Below are 21,805 nucleotides of genomic sequence, written 5' to 3' on the forward strand. Positions count from 1 at the left end.
AGAGTGAGTGTGGGCTCGGGGGTGAATAGCAGATGAGCTGGGTTTGGCGGAGAATAAAGGATGACAAGTGTATTGCTGAGTGTTTCAGCAGCAGGTAACCCAAGGCAGACAACGCTACCAAGGTTACAATGAGCTCCTGGAGGAACTCAGCAAGTCAAGGCAGCATCATGGGTAGAAATGGTCAGTCATTATTTCAGGTCAGGACCCTTTATTGAGACTAAAGTAGGAAGGGGGAAATGATATTTCATGTGGGAAGGGGGGAAATGATATTTCATATATGAAGAGGAAAAAAAGCTGGACAAAGGTCTGCTATTCCCTAAACTTTCCCCTTTCACCCTTAACCCATTTGTCTCTCACCTCCCCTCAATGGAAAAAGCCGACCTACATTTACTCTGTCTGTCCCCCTCATAATTTTAAATACCTCTTATCAAATCTCCCCTCATTCTTCTACACTCCAGGGAATAAAGTCCTAACCTGTTTAACCTTTCCCTGCAATTCCGTTCCCGAAGTCCAGCCAATATCCTAGTAAATCTTCTCTGCATTCTTTCTATCTTATTCTTTCCTGTAGTTTGGTAACCAAAATTGCACACATTATTCCAAATTTGGCCTCACCAATGTCTTATAACTTCACCATCACATCCCAACTCCTGTACTCAGTACCTTGATTTATGAAGGTCAATGTGCCAAAACTCTCTTTACAACCCTGTCCACCTGTGACACCACTGTCAGGGAATTATGTATCTGTATTCCCAGATCCTTCTGTTCTACCACACTCCTCAGGGCCCAACCATTTACCGTGTATGTCCTTTCATGGTTTGTCCTTCCAAAATGCATCACCTCACACTTGTCTGCATTAAATTCCATCTGCCATGTTTCAGCCCATTTTCCCAGCTGGTCCAGATCTCTCCGCAAGCTTTGAAAACCTTCCTCTCTGTCCACAACACCTCTAATCTCAGTGTCATCTCCAAACTTCCTGATCCAATTTACCACATTATCATCCAGATCATTGATATAGATGATAAACAACAATGGTCCCAGCACCGATCCCTGAGGCGCATCACTAATCACAGGCCTCCAGTCTGAGATGCATCATCCACCACTACTCTCTGGCTTCTCCCATCCAGCCATTGTTGAATCCAGTTCACTACTTCACCATGAATACAGAGCATCTGAACCTTCCTGACTAACTTTCCATATGGGATCTTGTATAATTTACCTACTACTGTCATCAGCCTCACCAGCCTTTTCAGGGTAATTTCCATGGTGACTTTTAGTGCCTTTTTTTTGACTCTTACCTTGCTTTTTCCCCCTCTTGGTATTGCACAGTCAGTTGTTGTATATGTTCTCTGACAATGAAATCTGATTTTGAAATAGAAGGCTCGAGGTGTGTGTGTATGTGGGTTTTATCAGATTGAATTCAACTTTCTCAAATGCAGTATTTCATGCTTGCAATACAGCAGGACTATTGTTCCTTGTTAATCAGCCTAAGATAATGCACCAATACAGAACTTCTTAGCATTTCCCATGTTCAGAATCAGGGTTCATGCACTTTCAATCCATCATTTAAAAACTCTTACTTCTAAAAGTTGCACCTACATGCAGAGCTAGTTGGGAGTTTGCATCACAACTGGAAGTTCATCTGCCATTTTTGGAAATGAGACCGTTTTCTCGGAAGCCTGCCCTTGATTCATACTGAAAAAGATGTCGAATATTGCTGCCAATGGTTGCTCTTTCCTGACATTCATGTTTTGAAGACCTCCATGTTTGGGCCCAGTTTTGAAGCCTATATTAATAAGGAAAGGATATCAACGTAGTGATGAGATGTGATCTCATGATGGAGAACTGGAATCAATTTGGTTCGAGCTTAAAAAAAGCAAAGGGGAGAAAAAAGTTGTTTTTTTAATTGGTCAGTAAACAGTAAAATCCTCATGATCGGAATTCAAACGGAAACTCAAACAACCAGCACAAAAAATAATCGAGGAAATTAATAAATACATAACTTGAATCAATAAGACCGGTGCGATGGACCCCATGGGGGAAGCGCTGAGACTTCATTGGACTCACGCAGGTTTGCCCCGCTGAAAGGGCAATGCCCTTCAATGCGCACTCAATCTTTTTGCTGTCTCCAGCCTGACTGGGACCCTGGCAATGGAGGTGAGCTGGGTGGCGCTGAGGGCCTGACCGGGACTCTGGCGTGGAGGTGTCGGGTTGCCCTGATGAAGATAGGAGCAAACATTCAGCCAGAAGACCACCCCAGTCGTGCCCCGCCCATAGCAGCTGTTTGAATAAAGTTGAGTTTGAATGAAATGGCGGCATGCAGGATGAAGAGCTGGCTGATGCCACTCACTGCTGGGGCGACTATCCCAAAATGTCTCCTACCCCTGCCTTGGTCAGAGTCTTTATCTTTATTAGTATTAAGTATATTAGTAGGCGTAATCTGTAAATTTGGGGGAGATGGGATTAATTATGATAGCAGCAGTGGTTAGTGATACACTGTTACAGTGCCAGCGACTGGGGTTCAAATTTAAATTTTACAAGTTAAGGGAATTACTTGATTAAAGTGAACTTTGCATAATTAAAGACTACAATACTTTTTTTTTCCAAATTAATTTACATTTTGCATTGTCTTTTGAACGATGTATTCTTAATGCAGATCTATTAGTTGGGCATTGGAAGAATGAGTCTCAGTCACCATAAAATTTGCATATCTGGCACCCACAATCCCTGCAGGTCCTGGATAATGGGGATTACTGTACTTGCAATATTGGGCACCACATAAATCAGGAAATTTGAGCAGAATGTAACAGGGTTAATCATGGGGGACTCGCATCTAAATATAGATTGGACAAGCCAAATTAGCATTAACAAGGTTGAGATCAAATTCATAGAATGCATAGGAGCGACATACGGAGCAACCAAGGGAAACGATATTTCAGATCTTGTTTTGTGCAATGAGAAATGGCTGATTGATAATCTTCTTGTAAATGAATCTTTAGGGAAGAGTAACCAGAATATAACAGAACTTGACATAGAATTTCAAAACTCTTAGAGTTCACTCTGAAACTCTGGTCTTAAATTTTAACAAGGAAATGAATGCTAGTGAGTTGATTGATCTGGCTGTGAGCAGGCAACTCTAAGCACCAAAATGGTGCAAAAACTGGGGTGAAAATTCCTTAAAGGCCCAAAAATGCAAATGGAAAAGTGATTCATCCACAGCTGGACAGAAGTTAAAGATAGTATTAAAGATCAAAGAAAGAGGTTTAGAAAGTCATGAGAACTGGCAGCCTGAGAATTGACAGCAATTTCGAACTCAGAAAAAGGGGACCAAAATTAAACATGGAATATGTAAGTAGACCAGCAGAAACATAAAAATGTTCTGTACGAGTTAATGCAACCACGTAAAAAGGACATGTAAAGGCAAAGATGGGACCCTCCCAGAAAGGGATCGGTGAATATATAATGGGGAATAGGGAAATGGCAAAGGAATTACTTTATTAATATAAATTAGACTAAATATAAATCTAACAAACAACACATTGTATTCCTCTTCGACAACCTCAAACTTAAAAGCATGAACATAGATTTTTCCAATTTTAAGTAACCCCACCCCATCTGATACCAGTGCTTCCATCTATCCTGGGGCCATCTTGACAATGCAAACACGAAGGCAGCTTGCCAATGGCTATATTTCGTTTGGAGTTTGCGGAGATTTGGCGTGTCATCAAAGGTACTGACTACACCCGCAAATTTCTACAGGTTGCAGCACTCTCTGATATGGAGGTGTCAATCCCTAGGACAAGGCAACAGAGGGTTGAAACCTTAGCCAACGCCAATATGGGTATCATTCCATTAAGGAAATCTACAGGAGGTGGTGTCTTAAGAAAGCAGCCTCAATCCTCAAGGACCCACACCATCCAGGCCATGCCCCCTTTACTCTGCTACCATCGGGAAGGAGGTACAGAAGCCTGCGGGTGAACTAGCCAACATTAAAACAGCATCTTCCCCTCAGCCTTCAGATTTCTCAATGGACAATGAACCAAAGACACGACTTCACATTTATATCTTCTTTTGCACTAATAATTTATTTTTAAATAGTGTATTTACAGAAATGTAATTTATAGAAATTTTTGCACCTGTAATGTACAATACTGCTGCCACAAAACAACAAATTTCGTGTCACATGTTCTTGACAATAAATCTGATTCTTCCTTACCAACTCCTGTACTTGCTTTTTCCCCACTAACTTTTTCCCACTAACCATTCCCCTGGTGCCCCCTCCCCCTTGTTGGTGATGTCACCACTATCTGTCTCCCCACCTCTCATGCATGCCCTATCACCTCTGAGCCCCTTCCCCAGCTCCTTTCCCCCTTATATCTATGTAATTGTACTTTGATAACTCAGACTGAAATATTGACTAACCTTATCTACCCATGGATGCCAAGTTCCTCCAGCAATTAAATGATGTGTCTGTTTTCACACAAGATGACCAAATAAAAAACAGCCAGAAATATTAGAAAACCAGCAGTTTCGTGAGAATGAACACGTTTTAGCCAAACATACAATGGAGCTAGACCCATTTACCTGTGTTTATCCCATACCCCCCAACCCTCTCCAGTCCATGTACCTGTGTAAATGTCTTTTCAATGTTTCTGTCTGCCATTCTTCTACCTCTGTCCATCATATTCCACCTCTGCCTGGTTTGCCAATCTCATGTGGGGCCCTGTCTCACCCCTTCTCCCCATCCTGTTTACACTGCTCCTGTACATCTTTAGTCCTAATGAAAAGGTTTAGCTCACCGATGCTGAGCTCCTCTGTCAGTATGTGTTTGGCTTCAGATTCCAGCATCTGTAGCCTTTCTTCTGTGTGTGTTTTAAATGTTATAGTTATACCCAGCTCCACGTCTTCCTCCAGCAACTCATCCTACATACCCACCACCCTGTGTGTGTAAAGGTTGACCCTCAGCTCTCTTTAAAATCTTACCCCTTGTACCTTAAACTTTTGAAATCCAGCATTGGACTAACCTCCCTTTGGAAAAAGAACATGACCATTCACCTCATCCAACCTTCATCATTTTACAATATAAAGGTTACCTCAGCCCCCATGCACCAGAGAGAAAATTCCCAGCTTAACCAGCCTTTCCTTACAACACAAGCCTTCCAGTCTCGGAAACGTCCTCGCGCATCTTTTTTGCACCTTTTCCAGGTTATCCTTTTTATAGTTAAGGCAACAAATACTATTAAATGCAGTCTGTCAAAAGTCTTGTAGTTTGGGGAAGGGGAAAGGCTGCGGTCTATAATGAAGGTTGTAGTTAAAGAACACCCTCGAATTTGGAAAGGAAAATTACTCGTGACCAACCTTCCGGAATCCTTTAGTAACATAATGAGAAGAATGAATGCAGGGGAACAGAAAAATGGTGTACACAAATTTTTGAAGGCTTTTGAGAAAGTGAAAGAGGTGTTTGGGTAACAAGATTTAGCACATAAAACTGTGGTAACGTGGCATTATGGAAGCAGAGGACTGGCGCAGGGCGTCAGAATACGAGGACACCACTCCCTATTTGAGACGGAGAAGCAGAGGAGGTGACCCACAGGACAGTGACCATGGCGGCAAACCAGTGAGGGGCTCTGAAGCTGAAGAGCACACAGGCTGTTGGTGAAACGAGGTGAGGAACCCATACAGGCTGTGGGCTGCTGGTGACTGCGGTCAAGGGATTCACACCTGCTGCGGACTGCTGTAGACTGGCTCAAGACTGAGTGAAGGGGTAGCAGGTATCAGAATTGGGATGCGAGAGGATTCTGAGGGCACTGAAAGGTTCCTCATCTTGTCGGAGCTTGAGCTGCCATTGATTTAGACTGGACTCTGTGCGGCTGCAGGGGGTGCGGGAGTGGCAAATCCACAGACACTCGGTGACTCTTCGGGGGGTGGGGAACTCTCTTTTGCTTCTCTTTCTCTGACTATGAGGCACTTCAGACAATTCCTGATGATGCCGAATCTGTCTGCCTTACAGCGGACAAAAACAAATTTCATGTAATATTGCAACAATAAATTATTACAACAATAAATTGAATCAAATCAAATCAGAAAGCAAAGAGTGCGTATAAACAGAATGATCTCAGGGTGTCAGGCAGCGGCTGATTGGTGCTTTGGGCCCATCTGTATGGAAGAGAGAGAGCCAAGGGCACCAAAAGTCATATTTCCAAGTTTGTAGTTAATATAAAACTCGGTTTTGCACCAAATTCATGGGATGAAGGAGTAAAAATGGCCTCAAAGAATATGTGAAAGCTGAGTGAGTGGGCAAGAACATAAGTGATGTGGAAAATTGTAATTTCATCCAATTTTGGTGCACAAAGTGAAAAAAGGTGGGTAGATTAAATAGTGACAGTCTGGGAGGTGTTCATGTTCAAAGGACAAGTGTTCACTGGTTACTAAAATCCCAAGTGCCGCGAGCAAGGGATTAGGAAGGATTCGAATGCAGTAGTAAGGAAAGTTCATCACAATTCTACAGCCATTTAGAGAGATTGTGCCTGGATTAACAATTTTGATCAGCCATTCTCAATGGAGTCCTACTGCCGGCCACAGCACATTGAAGTAAAAGCCTTGTTTTCTTTTCATCTCACATAACATAAATATTTGTTTTTTTCTGTGTAGTCAGTAGGAGAGAAGTACGGGAAAAATCAAAACTTGGCTGCTTCACAGGGAAGAGGGCCCCTAAACTTTGAGCAGAGTCCTGGGTCAGGGCGGGGTGGGTGGTGTGCCATAGCCGAAAAATTGTTGAGAATGACTGCCATTGAGGGCAGCAAGGATTCACTCAACTGGTCCCAGGCTTAGAGAGGAGGCTGAGAGAACAGCATTCTCTTCAGTTTACATTTGCAGAATTCTAAGAGGGCTTGACAAGAATGCAGAGAAGATGCTTCCAGTGCCAAGTGGTTTTGGGGCCAGGGAATACCATGTCAGAATAAATGGTTAGGGCTTCTTTATGAGTGAAATGAGAAAATATTTCTTTACCAACAAGGATGGTGAACATCTGGAGAGCTGTGGAGGCTCAATCAAAAAAGTGATAAAAAGATTTCTGGATATTTATGTAGTGTGGAACAGGGAAAGAGTGCAGCAAACTGGTACTGAGGTAGAAAGTCAGCCATGACCTCAGTGAAAAGAGACTGTCTGCTCCTGCTTCTTGCTGAGTATCCAATCAGCATCTTGCTTCGGTTTTTTCAAACAAGACAATGATGCTAATGTCACAGGAAAATAAGAGGAAAGGAAATGGTGAGGATTATATTGGAAAAGTGCTCAAGTGCACTTCAGCATTGGAGTCACCCAGTCCAGGTGGAAGACATTGGTTGCAGAAGGGAAAAGGGAAATAGCTGGGCCCTAGGCCAGAACCTTGTGATCTTCCTTGTACACAGGGGAGATGTCAGACAGTTCAATTTTGTTAGAATTCCTGATGTCTGGCAACAAGTGACCCACCTCTCAATTTCCAGAGACTCTCTACTATCTACAGTTCACAAAGTCAGAGCATGATGGAATACTGTATGTTTACCTGGGTGAGTGCAGCTTCGAAAACACTCAAAGGTCAAAACATCCCACTTGGGTGGCGCCTCATCCACCACCATCAACATTCATACCATCCACCAGCCTGATCTGTGACAGCATTATGTGGCGCTTACTCATTGCACTGCTTTAACTCCAGTTGTTTCTCCACCGGCTGGGGGGTGGGGCATTTCACTGTAACTGCTGTGTCCTTTCTTACTTTGGCCTTCTGTGCAATGTGAGTAGGCCACGAACAGACTGTCACCATGCAAAAGGTAACAATTGGCAATGGTTGGTGTGTTCACATGATGCTCAGAAAGTACACAGGGAGTTCTGCAGAGCATGACATTAGAATTACATTACTCCATCCTCTTTACAAGTTTGATGGCAACATTGAAGAGATACATTCCATTCCAATTGGACAACAAATCTTTAATGGAACGTGCTCCAAGTCAGCCATATGGAAAACGATTACAGTTCCCCACCAAGGAGCTGGGTGGGTTACTCAACGTGCTGAAAACCCTGTTTCATGCTGAATCTCTTTATGATTGCTTCTATGACCACTTCAACCATCATGGACAAGGCCAGATGACATCAACTCCTGCAGGTTCCCCTCCAAGATACACCCCATCGTGAATGTGAACTAGACCATTGTCACTGGATGAAAATCCAGAAAACCTGGCCCCAACCAAAATAACCCCCAGCACCAGAATAACTGCAGTGACTTGAGATGATGGTTCCCCATGACCTGCTTAAGAATGGGCAAAACCGATCATCTAGTAAAAACAAAGAAATGCTAGAAGAACTTAGTAGGTCCCACAGTGGCAATAGGGGGTAAAGATATTTAACTGACATTTCAGGCCTGAGCCCTTCTTCAAGTATCCTATGGTCGTTGTGAGACCTGCTCCCATAGAGGCCATTTGGTAAAATCATACAAAAATGTCTAAGAAAGAAAGACACGATTAAAGTGGATATAGCAGGATGAATTCAAAGCTGATTGAGGGTCTGGGCTCTGATTATGACTGATTATCAGCAGAAAGATATGATCTGAAGTCTGACCTGTACAATGCCCACATTATTCCCTCTGTTGGCCATTTCATTGTATTTGGCACCAAACATGGGAAGCAGGACTCACCTCTAAGTTGAGAGCGGTGTACCGCAAACATGTTTATGGCCATCAGCTGCAGCATCCGTGTGTTGCCGATGGGGGATGGGCTGTACTGAAGCAACACTCGGAATTCCTTCAGAACGTTGGCAGCCACTGATGGAAAGGTCTCCATTCTGCAATAAGAATAAACAATTCACACATTCTGCAGTATTTTTCACAACCCCAAGAGATTCCAAAGCTAATACATGCAACAGTCGAAGAAGAGAACAGGGCCGTTAATTTGTACCGAGCAATACTCCAAAAAGACAATAACAGAAATTTACAGCAGCGAGCACCGCCAGCCAACATGCTCTCAGCGCATAACTTCAGTTCCCCACAACATCCTAGCAAGTCTCTTCTGTAGCCTCCCTACTGCCATCACATCCTTCCTGTGGCAATGTGATCAGAACTGTACAGATAACTCGAGCTGTCTGAAGGTGATCTCTCAGCTTCCGTACATGCTCCTTTACAAATAAAGGCATACACCGCTGAGCCTTCTCGTTTACCTAATCTACCTGGCTACCATCTTCATGCACCCTATTTGTCTCCATCCCACCAGTTCCCCTGTATTTTTAACCATCCATAAATGCAATTGTTCACACTAATGCACATGAAATAAAGAAAAATTGGCAAACTGGATCAAAAAGTGACTTGGCAACAGGAGACAATGAAACTAATGGATAGATTTTGGGATTATATGCCTGAGACTAGAGGTATTCCACAGGGATCAATGTGGGACCTTCGCTGCTTGTAATGTTGATGAATGATTTGAATACAGATGTGGGAGATGACGTGATGAATGGCTGAGTTGTTGATCGTGTGGAAGTAGATCCTTGAAAGTGGCAATGAAGGTAACTAGTGAAAACACAGAAATACTGAAGGAACTCAGCAGGATTTGCAGTATCCATAGAAGGTAAAGTTATATAACCAACATTTTGGACCTGAGCCCTTCTTCAAGGTATCTATTCAGGTAACTAACATGATTAAGAAGACATATATTTAGGGGAATTATGCTCCAACTTTACAAAATCTTGGTTAGATCTCAGCTGCAGAACTGCATACTGTTTTGGTTACCAAGATGTAGGAAGGATGGTATCATGCTGAAGAGGGTGTAGTGGTGATGCACCAGGATGGCGCCTAGAATGGAGCAGTTTGGTTATGAGGATAGATTGGAGAAACTGTGGTGGAGGAAACTGAGAAGTAGCATGATACAATTATACAAAATTGAGGGTATAGGTAGATTACAGAAACTTCCCCTTTATCAGAGGCAGGAATGCACCACTTGAAAGGGGGTATCCAGATGAGTATTTGAATTGGTTTGGCATAGAGGGCTATGGAGCAAGTGCTGAGAGATGGGATTAACTGGTTGGCATGGATGAGATGGGCTGAATGGTATGGTTCCAGGCTGCAAAAATTCTTTGATTCTGAGACTTGGTTGCCAGTGCAATCTGGCTCACACTCTGCCTCCCCAAACAGTCTTTGTGCAGATAAACCTCCTACATTAATACAAATATAGATCATCTTGAAAGAACCATAATCACTGATATAGGTTGAACCTCTATTATCCGGTGCTGTGGTCCAGCACGTTTTTAATCTGCCGCCGTTAGTACAAACTCTTTAAAGGCAACGTGGGACCGTAAAGGTTGAATCAGCTCCGATCAGGACTGGGATTCAAGCCCTGTGTTGTCTTTAAGGAGTTTGTACTAATGGTACAAACTTTACAGCATCTGCTATCGAGACCGGGGTTTGAGTCCCACACTGTCTCTAAGGAATTTGTACTAATGTCCCGATCGCTGGCACTGTAAAGGCATTGCTCTAACCACTATACTAACCATTCCACCCCACTGTATTATTTCCTGTTTGAAGCTTTGTTCCACCTTTAATGTGTTTACATAGGGGGTTCCTTTCGGGGTCAATTTCTGTTTTCCGCCATTTTTTGTGGTCCGGAAATGGCCAGGTCCCAAAGTTGTTGAATTACAGAGGTTCTACCTGTAAAGGGGCTGAGGCCACTATCTTTGTTTTCATCTCTTTTTACAGCTCACTACTTCATGTGGGTGGCTCTTGGCTCCATGGTTCATTCAGCCTCTCCATTGTTGGGAACCTCTCCCTCTCCCATCTATGAAGCAATGACTGTGGACTCTTCGCCATTTCAACAGTTAACCAAGGAATAGGGTCAAAAGCCAAGTCCACTGCCAATGTAACAAAGCTGCGTAATGGCAGATGTTACCGGCACTGGCTGTTGTCAGTCTCTAAAATGCATGAGAAGCCTGCCTTCTTCCTGAAGAGGGGTGAGTAGGTAGTGTTTCTGGCCCTGAGTTCCAGAAGCTTACTGCCAGTGGAAACCACCACACAGCACATGGCAATCTCAAGGAGTTCTTCCTACCCCACAAACATCAGTAAGGGGAAATGAAGTCAGTGAGCATCCCTACCCCACATCTTATTTTGCTATCAATTCCTTGTGCATCTGGAGGAGGAGAACATGACTGAAAACTTCAACAACAATCTTTCCAGCCCCTTGGATGGTGAGTGGTCTTCTGTCTGCAAAGAGCTGTGGAAAATACCCAAGAGCTACCCAACGGTACCACTGGCCAATCAGCGATCTCCTTTTATTGAAAGCCACACCCCATTGTCCAGCAACCAGCCAATCAGGTGCATGCCCACCCACAATCCTGAGTATGCACTGTCATTGGCTGGCCCCGGTAACTGGGAAATTCAAGCCATATCATTTGTCCCTGCTCTGCAGAGAGAGAGATATATTTAAGTCTGAGCAGGCTCTTTCTCTCTCTCTCTTCTTCCTCCACTTGGCGATGCTCCTGCTTCCTGCCTAGATCGTGGTCACTACAGTGGAGACCATCTGTGAGAACTGCAGGTAATGGGCCACTGTGCTCCCTAAGGCTAGCCCAGGGTATCCTGGGAATACCAGAGCAGAGCCACAGTCCTCCATATTCCCCAGGGTGGGAGGCTGTGAAATGCCTGTGGGTAGCCTTGATGCAAGGGTACATTTCCCCTCAGGGTCTATCATTGAGGGAATCCTCCCCTCTTGCCTCTCTCTACACTGAGCCCCTTGCTTCCCTGATGAGTCCCACAGTTGGGTGCGAGTCAGCGTGAGTGTGTGAGTGCGTGAACGGGAGAGCCATTGCACTGTTTTATTGTTCAATTGGTTATCAAATAAAGATCATTGGTAATTGTGATTCAAGTCGGAACTTGCTTTCTGCTGCACTCCACGAACCTTTCCAGACAATACACCAACCTCTGGGCAACCAATACCCACGGAAATGCTGCTGCCTCTCCCAATTGCCCACAGCAAAGACAATAAATAGCAGAATCAAATCACAGGTAAGGAAGGTGCAGAGAGAACTTAAAGAACTCGATGTGACCCAGAAATATTTTTGCATTGTTAGCATTTATTGTCCATTCCTAATTGCCTATGCAAAGGTGGTGATGAGCTGCCTTCGTGAATCACTGCTGTCCCTCTATCGGTGCTGCCGCAGTCCTATTTGGCAGGGAGTTCCAGGATTATTGATGATAGAGGACTGGCGATATATTTCCAAATCGGGTTGGTGCATGACTTGGAGGGGAACCTGCAAGTGGTGATGTGTGCCTGAAACTGCGGCCCTTGCCCTTCCTGGTGGCAAAGGCCACAAGTTTGGGAGGTGCTGTAGGAGTAGGCTTAGCGAGCATGTGGTGCATTGCCCTTGTTCCTTTCAATAAAGTTACATTAAAATAAATAGAACCAAAAAGCGCACACATACAAAATGGGAATATGAGCACTGAAAGATTGATGTGGTAATTGAGAGGCTGTAGGTTTCAAGCAGGAGATAAGAAGGCTCAGAGAATCTCTCACTTTATATCACCACGTTACAAAAGGTTGGCACATTTAACCAATCATGTTCATGACGCTTGAAGCTGCAGCTGAACAAGACCTTGGGCATCTAATGGGAATGATAAGAGCTCACTGTTGAAGCTTTTCCTGAAAAATGAGGGACTAACTTAACAGCACATAAGGCACTGAAAGTACAAAAGGGATTCTGACATTCTTTTTGCATGAAAGCCACAAAAGCTGGCTGAGAAACGTGCTTTCACTGAAGTGAGGTTTCACTGTAGAATAACATGCCCCTCTGACAATCTTCAACCCAACAGTAATGAACATCACAGGTAGAAGGATCTCAGTCACCACTCACCTATGCCAGTACATGGACTTAGACCTGAATGCTCGCCAACAGAAAGTCTTGCTGCTTCGTTATTGCCAGGCTATTAAGTGCTGCTGAGTATAAACACACACCAGATCCAAGCTCGACTCCAATCTAAACAGGAAAATTCCAATGCATAGCTTGTGCTCCCTTCCATTGAGAGAATACCAATTCACGAGGTTCATTGGGGCAGCCCTTGTTCTGAATCACAGACCCATCAAAACAGGGTAAATACAAGAACACTGCTCACTTTTAATAGCAAACTGAAGAGTTTTCTTTTACATTTCTCTCTCCAGCATTGATAGCAAACTTGGACACCATATAGCACATCCTTTCTTAGAAGCACTTCTGAATGGTCGACATGTACCCACCAATTTACAAAGCCAACGTGACATGGATGTTTCCCTCCAAGTCCTTCAGTATCGTGCCTCCTTCCCTTGAAAATGAACAATATTGGCAAGACCGTATTGATAGGTCTGCCATTGAGGCTCTAAAAAACTGGTGGTCCTTCTCATGCACCACTGAAATCTTTAGGTTATTCCATACACATGTTCTCCGTATGCAGTTTACTGAAGGATAGGGTAATATTGCAATATTTCCCAGTTGATATGAGTAAGATAACTTATAGGGCAGGAAATGCTGTCCTTTCCCATTCTGTCAAATTTTTCCGGTAAAATGTAGAAATGATTTAATTTACTAAAATGCTCGAGTTTTGACTCCAGTCCCATTTTGGCACTGGGAGCTGGTGACACTAGTGTGGACCCAGAGAGAACGGGGAGCGCAGACACAGTGCTCCCCAAAGGGTCTTAATGCCCAGTACTCCTCCCAACGGCTCAAAACAGGCTTTAAATGGTCTGTTAAAGTAAATGACAGTGTTTTATTTTAAAACCCGTGACCACAGGTTCTAGGCCCAAGGTGGAGGCACCTGTGCTCGGCAGCGGCCAAGAGGCATTGCAGTGACCCCAGTGGTGGACTAGCGAGGGACTTTGCAGGTAATGAGCTGCTGGCGATTCACACCAGACTGTGGGCTGCTGGAGGTTGGCTCATGAGAACCAAGTATTGGAACTTGGATTTGGTTGCTGAGGGCAACAATGGTTTCCAAAGGGTCTTGGGGGCTGAAGCCTTCCTCATTCTGGAGGTTTTGATCTGGCCTTGGATTGCCAATGTTTTGGAACCTGTGCAGGAGCGCTGGAGGCAAACTCAGTGACTCTGAGGGGGCTCTCTTTTGCTTCTCCTTCTCTATGGCAGACTAAAAGCAATTTCATGTAATATTGCATTTCTGTTTTATTACATGTCAATAAATAGTATCTTATTTGATTTCAACAGGTACTCTAATTCTCTGCACTTTTCCAGTCACTAGATTAGTCTAATTCCTGCCTTCCATTGCCATGAGACACCAGCACTAATTGGAAAAAGAACTTGTCTTCATGAGAATTTAATCCTTGTATCTTATACAATGATTTGAGCAATTCTCAACCCTTGGGCACAATCTAAAAATCATTAGCCCAAACTAATTTCCTTTTGGATTCTGGAGCATATCCCATCTAATCCAGGTGCCCTGTGCATATTTAATACTGCAAATTTCTCCATAACTCAGGTCCAACTGATCTGGACATGTGTTCCACATTTCTGATCCAGTGTGACTGCATCTGGAATGGGTCCAAAGTCCTCACTTGAGAAGACTGATGTGCTGCCATTTCCTGATTTCCCCATGACATTTGCACACAATTTAGCCGAGAAAGGACTGACCCGGAATTCACCACTCTGCCAACTTCATACCTATCATAAAGTAAAACTAAATTAGCTGGCTGTCACCAATAATCCCATTTTCTGAATGTCTTTTGCAAGAAACATTGTAAGATGGGAGACCACTTGAATAGTTTCACATCCAGGCACTTACGAAATCCTGCCTTATCCTGAGGACTGGACAATCATGAAACCAAGAGAGCTACAGGTTAAGAAGAGTCTCCAGACATCAGCGGAAAAGTATATTCCATGAGACTCAGATTTCCAAATAATAGTTATTGTCCTGCAGTCACATAGCTGGGTATGAACAACGCCATTCTCTTGCCCACAACAAGGTGAGTCTCCAAACTGATGCTACCCTACTGCATAGAGGTTCCTGAATGTAGACAGTCATCATATGAGAACAATTCCTGAAACAGATGCTGGAATCTGAAATAAAGCAGAAATACTCAGCAGGTCAGGCAGCATCTGAAAAGAGCAACAATGTTTCAGGTCAACAATCTTTCACCGGACAATAATCAGGCCTACCACACATATTTATCGACGGATTCCAGATTGTTAACTTCAAATGGGCTTGGTGCCAACATTCATCACAGTCTGAAGTAAAGAATACTTATCGTAACACTGCATTCTCAACTCAACAAACACCACTTGTTTTGTCAGAAGATGCACAGGATAGAAATGTCAAATTTCAGCCTAATGCCAAGCTTCCCCACAGCCAGTGGTTGCATCAGGGGCACTAGGTTGTCTACCATGCATTTCAGGAACAGGCAGAATCCTGGATTGCAACAGCTGTCTCATACAATTGTCTGAGATGAATCACAATTTGATGCCTAGTGCCACAAATCTGGAATAGTAAGTTTAAAGTTCTCTGCTCAGGAGAGGCAGGAAATTCAGTGCAGAGAAGAAGTAGAAAATCTTGTGAAGCAGTGCGAGAATAACAACCCAAGTCTCAACGTGGACAAGAATAAGGAGATGATCATGGACCTCAGGAGGACCAGGGTCGAGTGGTGGACAGAGAAGAGAGTACCAAGTTCCTTGGAGTCCACTTAAGAATTGACCTATCCTGGATACAAAACATCTCACTCGTTAGGAAGACGCAACAGCTGCACTCCCCAAGGCTGAGGCAGACAAGGGCAGTGTCTGGAAGAGATACTGAAGTCTTGGCAGCCCATTCATTTTAATGCAGTTGACCCTGTCCTCGATCTTTCCCGCAACTATCCTGTCAACTTTCTCCTGAAGCTCTATTGATAGTGTCCTGGCCGGATGCATCACAGTGTAGTACAGTTGCTGTAGAGCATCACATCGGAGATCAATCTAAAGGACCATAAGAGCGGCAGAGAGGATCACTGGGGTCATCCCATCGGTGAGTTATTTAAAGAGGGATTGCAAAAACACTGAGCAACTTTCAACCACTCCCGTCGGGAAAGAGATCAGAGAAACAGCTTCTTCCCACGGGCAGTTAATGACTGATTTTTTTGGGGAATATTTTATTTATAATTTTCCAGACTTGGACACAATCAACACTGATTACAATTTATTCAAATCCATACTATAAAAATTCCTCTGTTGAGTCCAAATTTATCCCCTTCCCTACCCTCCCATGATACATGACATTTAATGTATAACTAGTCAAAAAAAACTCACAAGACAATAAAAACATTCACTACAACAGAATAAGTAATATATCAGGGAGTTAAAGGTTGGTCGCGGCATGGTGGCCTGGGTTCAGGCCGATTTCTTTTCCTGACTTTACCTGGCTGGAATGAGACTGCCCAATAATACTTTTTGAGGTCCAGCATCCGTAAACTATCCAGACCGTAATCCCAGGTCAATTTCTCCATAGAGAGCCTGGCTACTTTCTCGTTCCATAAAAATGTTCTTAACCGTGAAAGCAGGTTCTGGGGCAATGCTACAGGCAGTGTCTGGAAGAGATACTGAAGTCTTGGCAACCCATTCATTTTAATGCAGTTGACCCTGTCCTCGATCTTTCCTGCAATGGGGTGTAATTTAACGTACAGATTATTTAAATTGTTATCTATTCTAACTCCTAGGTATTTGATCCCATTTAGCGCCCACTTTAAGTAACAGTTCTCTTGACACTGACTATAGTCCCCTCTTGTGAGTGGCATAATTTTGCTCTTGTCCCAGTTGATCTTATACCCAGAAACCTTCCCATAGTCCTCCAGGGTAGAGCGCAGTTTGGACAGCGATTTCATTGGGTCTTTCAGATACACCAACACATCATCAGCAAGTAGGTTGATCTTGTGTTCCTCTTGGTCTACTTTATAGCCCTTGAAGTCTGGATCCCAACAAATGGCCTTGGCCAATGCTTCCAAAGCCAGTATGAACAGAGCTGTAGTTAATGGACACCCCTGCCAACTAGACCTAGTCAGTGGGAAGGCTGAGGAAACTTGCTCATTGGTCACAACTTTCGCCTTGGGCTTGTGATATAGCGCCCATATGCAATTAATAAAAGTTGGCCCTAGCCCCAATTTCTCCAGCACTTTAAATAAAATACCTCACTTCACTCTGTCAAATGCATTCTCTGCAACCAAGGCCATGGCAAGACCCTTCTTATTTCTGGTTTGTGCCAGGTGTATATACTCAACCATCTACCAATGTTATCTACTGCCTGTCTTTCTTGTACAAAACCCACTTGATCTTTATTTATTAGCTTTTGCAAATACTTTGTCAATGTATTTGCCAGGACTTTGGCTATTATATTCTGTGTTTAATAACGAAATTGACCTATAAGAAGATGGCAACTATGGATCTTTGTTTTTCTTTAGAATTGTTGTAATAATTGCTGTTGAAAAAAAATCCAGGAGCATATGAGTCTCCATTGCCTGATGTACCACCTTCATATAAAGAGGCATCAGTAAATCTTTGAATTCCTTATAGAACTCAGATGAAACCCATCCTCCCTCGGAGACCTGTTAGTTTATAATGAGCTCAGTGCTTTCTCTATCTCGTCATCTAAGTCTTCCTGCTCTTCTAAATCCAAATTTGGCAGCTCTATCTTGGACAAGAACTCACCAATTATGTACAACCTCCCCACCAATTCTGATTTATATAAACCATAATATTCTCAGAAGATATCATTAATTTCCTTCGGTTTATAGGAGACCCTATCTTTCCCAGCTTGGACCACACTGATTGTTCTCAAGGCTTGCTCAGTCCTCAACTGCCATGCGAGGACTTTGTGGGCTCTCTCCCCCAATTCGTAATATTTTTGTTTTGATCTCAGTATGTTCTTTTCCATACTGTACATTTGAAGCGTGTTTTATTTCAGCTTCATATTTGTAATAGCCCTTTATTGGTCTTCTGATACAGGAAAGGAAGTCCTTTTCCAAACGGACAATTTCCTGCTCTAATTCAAGCACCTCCTTCTCATATTCATTTCTTACTGTTCTAGTGTATCCTACTGTTCTAGTGTATCCAATTATTTAACCCCTCAGATACGCCTTGATGGTGTCCCAGAGGAGAAATTTATCTGGAGTAGAGGTGGAGTTGGCCTCACAGAACAAATCTATTTGCACTCTTATAAAACTACAAAATTCCAGTTTCATCAACAGCAATGGATTAAGATGCCATCTATAAACTGTTTCCTGTTTGTCTGGCATTTCAACCATTATCACCAAGGGTAAATGATCTGAGAGAAGACTTGTCGCGTACCTAGCTCCCATGATCCTACCTTCTATATGGTCTGAAGCCAAGAAAAAAATCTATTCTAGAGTAGGAGTCATGTTGCCTTGAGTAGAAGGAATAATCTCTCTCCCTTGGGTGCTTCTGCCTCCATATATCAACCATATTCAGCTCCTTCATACCCTCAATGGTTGCTCTTGCCACCTTTGTTTTTGTTATTTTATTTGCTGATTTATCCAAGTCAGGATCCAGACAAAAATTAAAGTCTCCCTTCCTTCTGCCAATCTCAGGAAAATATCCTGCATTAATTTTTCATCATCGAAGTTAGGAGCATATATTTTTACTAAGGTCCAGGATTCCAAGTATATCGACGGTGCACCAATACAAATCTACCTGCTTTATCTACAGTTGCACTCCGATCTCTCACCAGAACATTCTTCCCTATCAAGATTGCAACCCCTCTTGCCTTCAAACTGAACAAGGAGGCTATTACCTGGCCCACACACCCTCCTTTTACCTTTTGATGCTCTTGTTCAGTCAGATGGGTTTCCTGGAGGAAGGCCAGTCTACACCCATTTTTTAATGTGTGCCAAGACCCTTTTTCTTTTAACATTTCCATTTAGACCATTAACATTAAAGCTAACACACTTTATGCTCTTAGCCATCGCCCCTAGGGCTACCAGTATAGTAGTCCTTCCACACCTTCGCCACCCCTAATTCCCACCTCAACCCATCGATCACCCTCAGCCAACCGTGTCCAGTCGCCAGAATTGCTGCAAACTTTAGGTTAAAAAAAAACAAGGACTCAAAAATTCAACTAATGAAAGACAAAAAGGCATAGCATCGATGAAAAGTATAATAGACCCACTGGTTAACCCCCAAGCAACTCCCCCTTCCCACCTATATTCCATCCCTCGCTTCCTTTGGTGGCCATACCCTTAATTTGCCACCATCCCTCTCAATATAATAGGTTGTGCATCCCGCATTCATACTCCTCCCCTCCTCACCCTTCTGAGCACCCTAGATCTCATCTTTCCCCCTTGTCATTTTGTATATTTACTTTTTCTCCTCCCTTTTCACTACATGAAAATAACATGTAGTTGTGCCAAAATACCATTACTATTTACAACAGATTTTTACATTACCATTATTTATTCCCCATTTTCACTATTGATTTTCTCTCTCCCCCCTCCCCCCCCGCCCCAACCATGACCAATAACTCTTAGGCAAACTGCTGAGCCTTTCCTAGTTCAGATAGCAACTTTTTGTCCACCCACCTCCCCACCCCCCCCCCCCCCGGCATTATTATTTTCAGGGTGGCTGGATACCTCAACACACATTCATAGCCTTTTTGCTTTACTAACCTTTTGACCGGTTCAAATTCCTTCCTCGATTTCAAAAGTGTTGAACTAACATCAGGGTAAAAAATATTTTACCCCCCTCAATCTCCATCAGGCTCCCACTCTTTTTTGCGTTGACTACAGACGCTCTCAAAATTTTCTCTCTATCTTGGTAACGCAGCAACTTTACCAAATTTGAGCGGGGTCTCTGCCCAGGGTTTGGTTGTGGGGGGGAAAAAAATCAGTGAGCCCTCTCTATTTCTATATTTTCACCCAGCACATTCCTGCCCAATATTTCGGGGATCCACCTCCAGAAAAAAATCTACTGGGTTTCTCCCCTCCGTGCCCTCTTTTAATCCCACTATCTTTATATTGTTTCTGCAACTGAGCTTCTCCAAGGTGTCTAGCTTGGACCAGATATGCTCCATTTCCTTCATCAGGGCATCTATTTTTTTCTCTATTTTACTTATCTCGTCTTCATCAGCACCCACTCTGTCCTCAGCCTCTTTCATTCTTCCCAATAAACAGGGAGAGCCTCCTGCATTTTATCCAACTTTTCTCCCATGGTTTGGGCTCTACTGTCCACTACTTTAAATAGTCTGTGCTCCATGGTGGCCCAATGCCTCCATCATATCTTGCAGAGAGGGCTCCATGCACCCCCCCCAACCACCCCGACCTGCTCTGTGCCCCAGGTAAGACTCTTCCAGGCCTTCTGGCTTCATAGGGTTTCCTTCAACTGCCGTCACTTCTACCCCGTCGCTGTTGCTGTCCTCATCCTCATTGCACAAACACACCACACCATCCGATTCGACCTTGTGGTCCTCTAGGCGCCCCTAGCCCTGATTAGGCTCTTCAATTGAGCACCTTGGCCCCCTTGCTTCTCGTTCGCTGCACTTGCCATCTGTGTGTAATGCGCGTCAAAAGAACCAAAGACTCGTTGATCCAAACCAAGGCTTTTATTAACTAAAAGACTGGAGGATATCACAAGTAGGTCGGTCGACCAGTCCAGAATGACCTGGTCTGGCTTGGAGCAATCCTTTAAGACCTGCCAGTAGGTGTGGCTACACTCTCAGCCAATCACAGTCATCCTACACCACCATCTGTACATATGTACATATACACATTGGGCTGATAGAATCTGTACTATCAGGCTTGAGAGTCACACACAGTGCAAACTCTCCCAGCCTAGCGATCCGCTCCTTCACTTTGCCACCATTGCCCTCATCGTCCACTGCCTGAGAGTCACACACAGCGTGAACTCCCCCAGCACAGCGGTCCTGCTCCTCCATCTCACGGTCATCACATTCGCTATCACGCGCAGCGCGTGCTCTCCCAATGAGAAGATCCCACTGCGGAAGAGAGGGGGGGTCCCAAAGCTTTCCCCCTCCCTGGTAGTCTTTAATAGACAATAGACAATAGACAATAGGAGCTGGAGTAGGCCCTTCGGCCCGTCGAGCCAGCACCGCCATTTTACAGATCATGGCTGATCACTACTATCAGTACCCCTTTCCAGCCTTATCCCCATAACCCTGAACTCCTTTGCCCACTAAAGTCTTATCTAACGCTCTTTTGAACATAATCAGCGAATCTGCCTCTACCACCCTCTGTGGCAGAGCATTCCACAGATTCACACTTCTCTGGGTAAAAAAATGTTTTCTCATCTCCGTCCTAAAGGGCCTACCCTGTATTCTTAAACTATGCCCTCTGGTCTTCGTCTCCCCCATCATTGGGAACAAGTAATCCGACTTCACCCTGTCTATCCCCCTGATGATTTTGTATACCTCAATCATGTCCCCCCTCATCCTTCTAAACTCCATCGGATACAAGTCCAGTTTTTCTAGCCTTTCAGCATATGTCAACCCCGCCATCCCTGGAACTAACCGTGTAAATCTGCGCTGCACATCCTCTATAGCTAGTATGTCCTTCCTCAAAATTGGAGACCAGAACTGGACGCAATACTCCAGGTAGGGTCTCACCAGGGCCCTGTACAACTGCAGAAGGGTGTCTCTGTTCCTATACTCCAATCCCCTCTTTATGAAAGCCAACATGCCATTTGCCCTCTTCACAGCTTTCTGAACCTGCATGTTAGCCTTCAGTGACCGGTGAACAAGTACACCCAGATCCATTTGCTCCTCCCCACTCCCGAGCTTGTCTCCATTTAAATAATACTCAGCTTTCCTATTATTGCCCCCAAAATGGATAACCTC

The 21,805-nt window shown here is 43.9% G+C and overlaps 1 protein-coding gene across 4 annotated transcripts in view; it reads right to left on the reverse strand.

Annotated features, from left to right (window-relative positions):
* The window catches only part of smg6 (SMG6 nonsense mediated mRNA decay factor), a 340,784-nt gene that overhangs the window by 237,338 nt on the left and 81,641 nt on the right, over window positions 1–21,805 (reverse strand). For all 4 annotated transcript variants that reach the window (XM_069910299.1, XM_069910298.1, XM_069910296.1 and 1 more), the window contains one exon: window positions 8,663–8,808. In XM_069910299.1, coding sequence (XP_069766400.1) covers window positions 8,663–8,808 — 146 coding nt within the window. The remainder of the gene's footprint in view (window positions 1–8,662; window positions 8,809–21,805) is intronic.

This window comes from Narcine bancroftii, chromosome 14 (genome assembly GCF_036971445.1).
Source record: "Narcine bancroftii isolate sNarBan1 chromosome 14, sNarBan1.hap1, whole genome shotgun sequence".
Lineage (NCBI taxonomy): Eukaryota > Metazoa > Chordata > Chondrichthyes > Torpediniformes > Narcinidae > Narcine > Narcine bancroftii.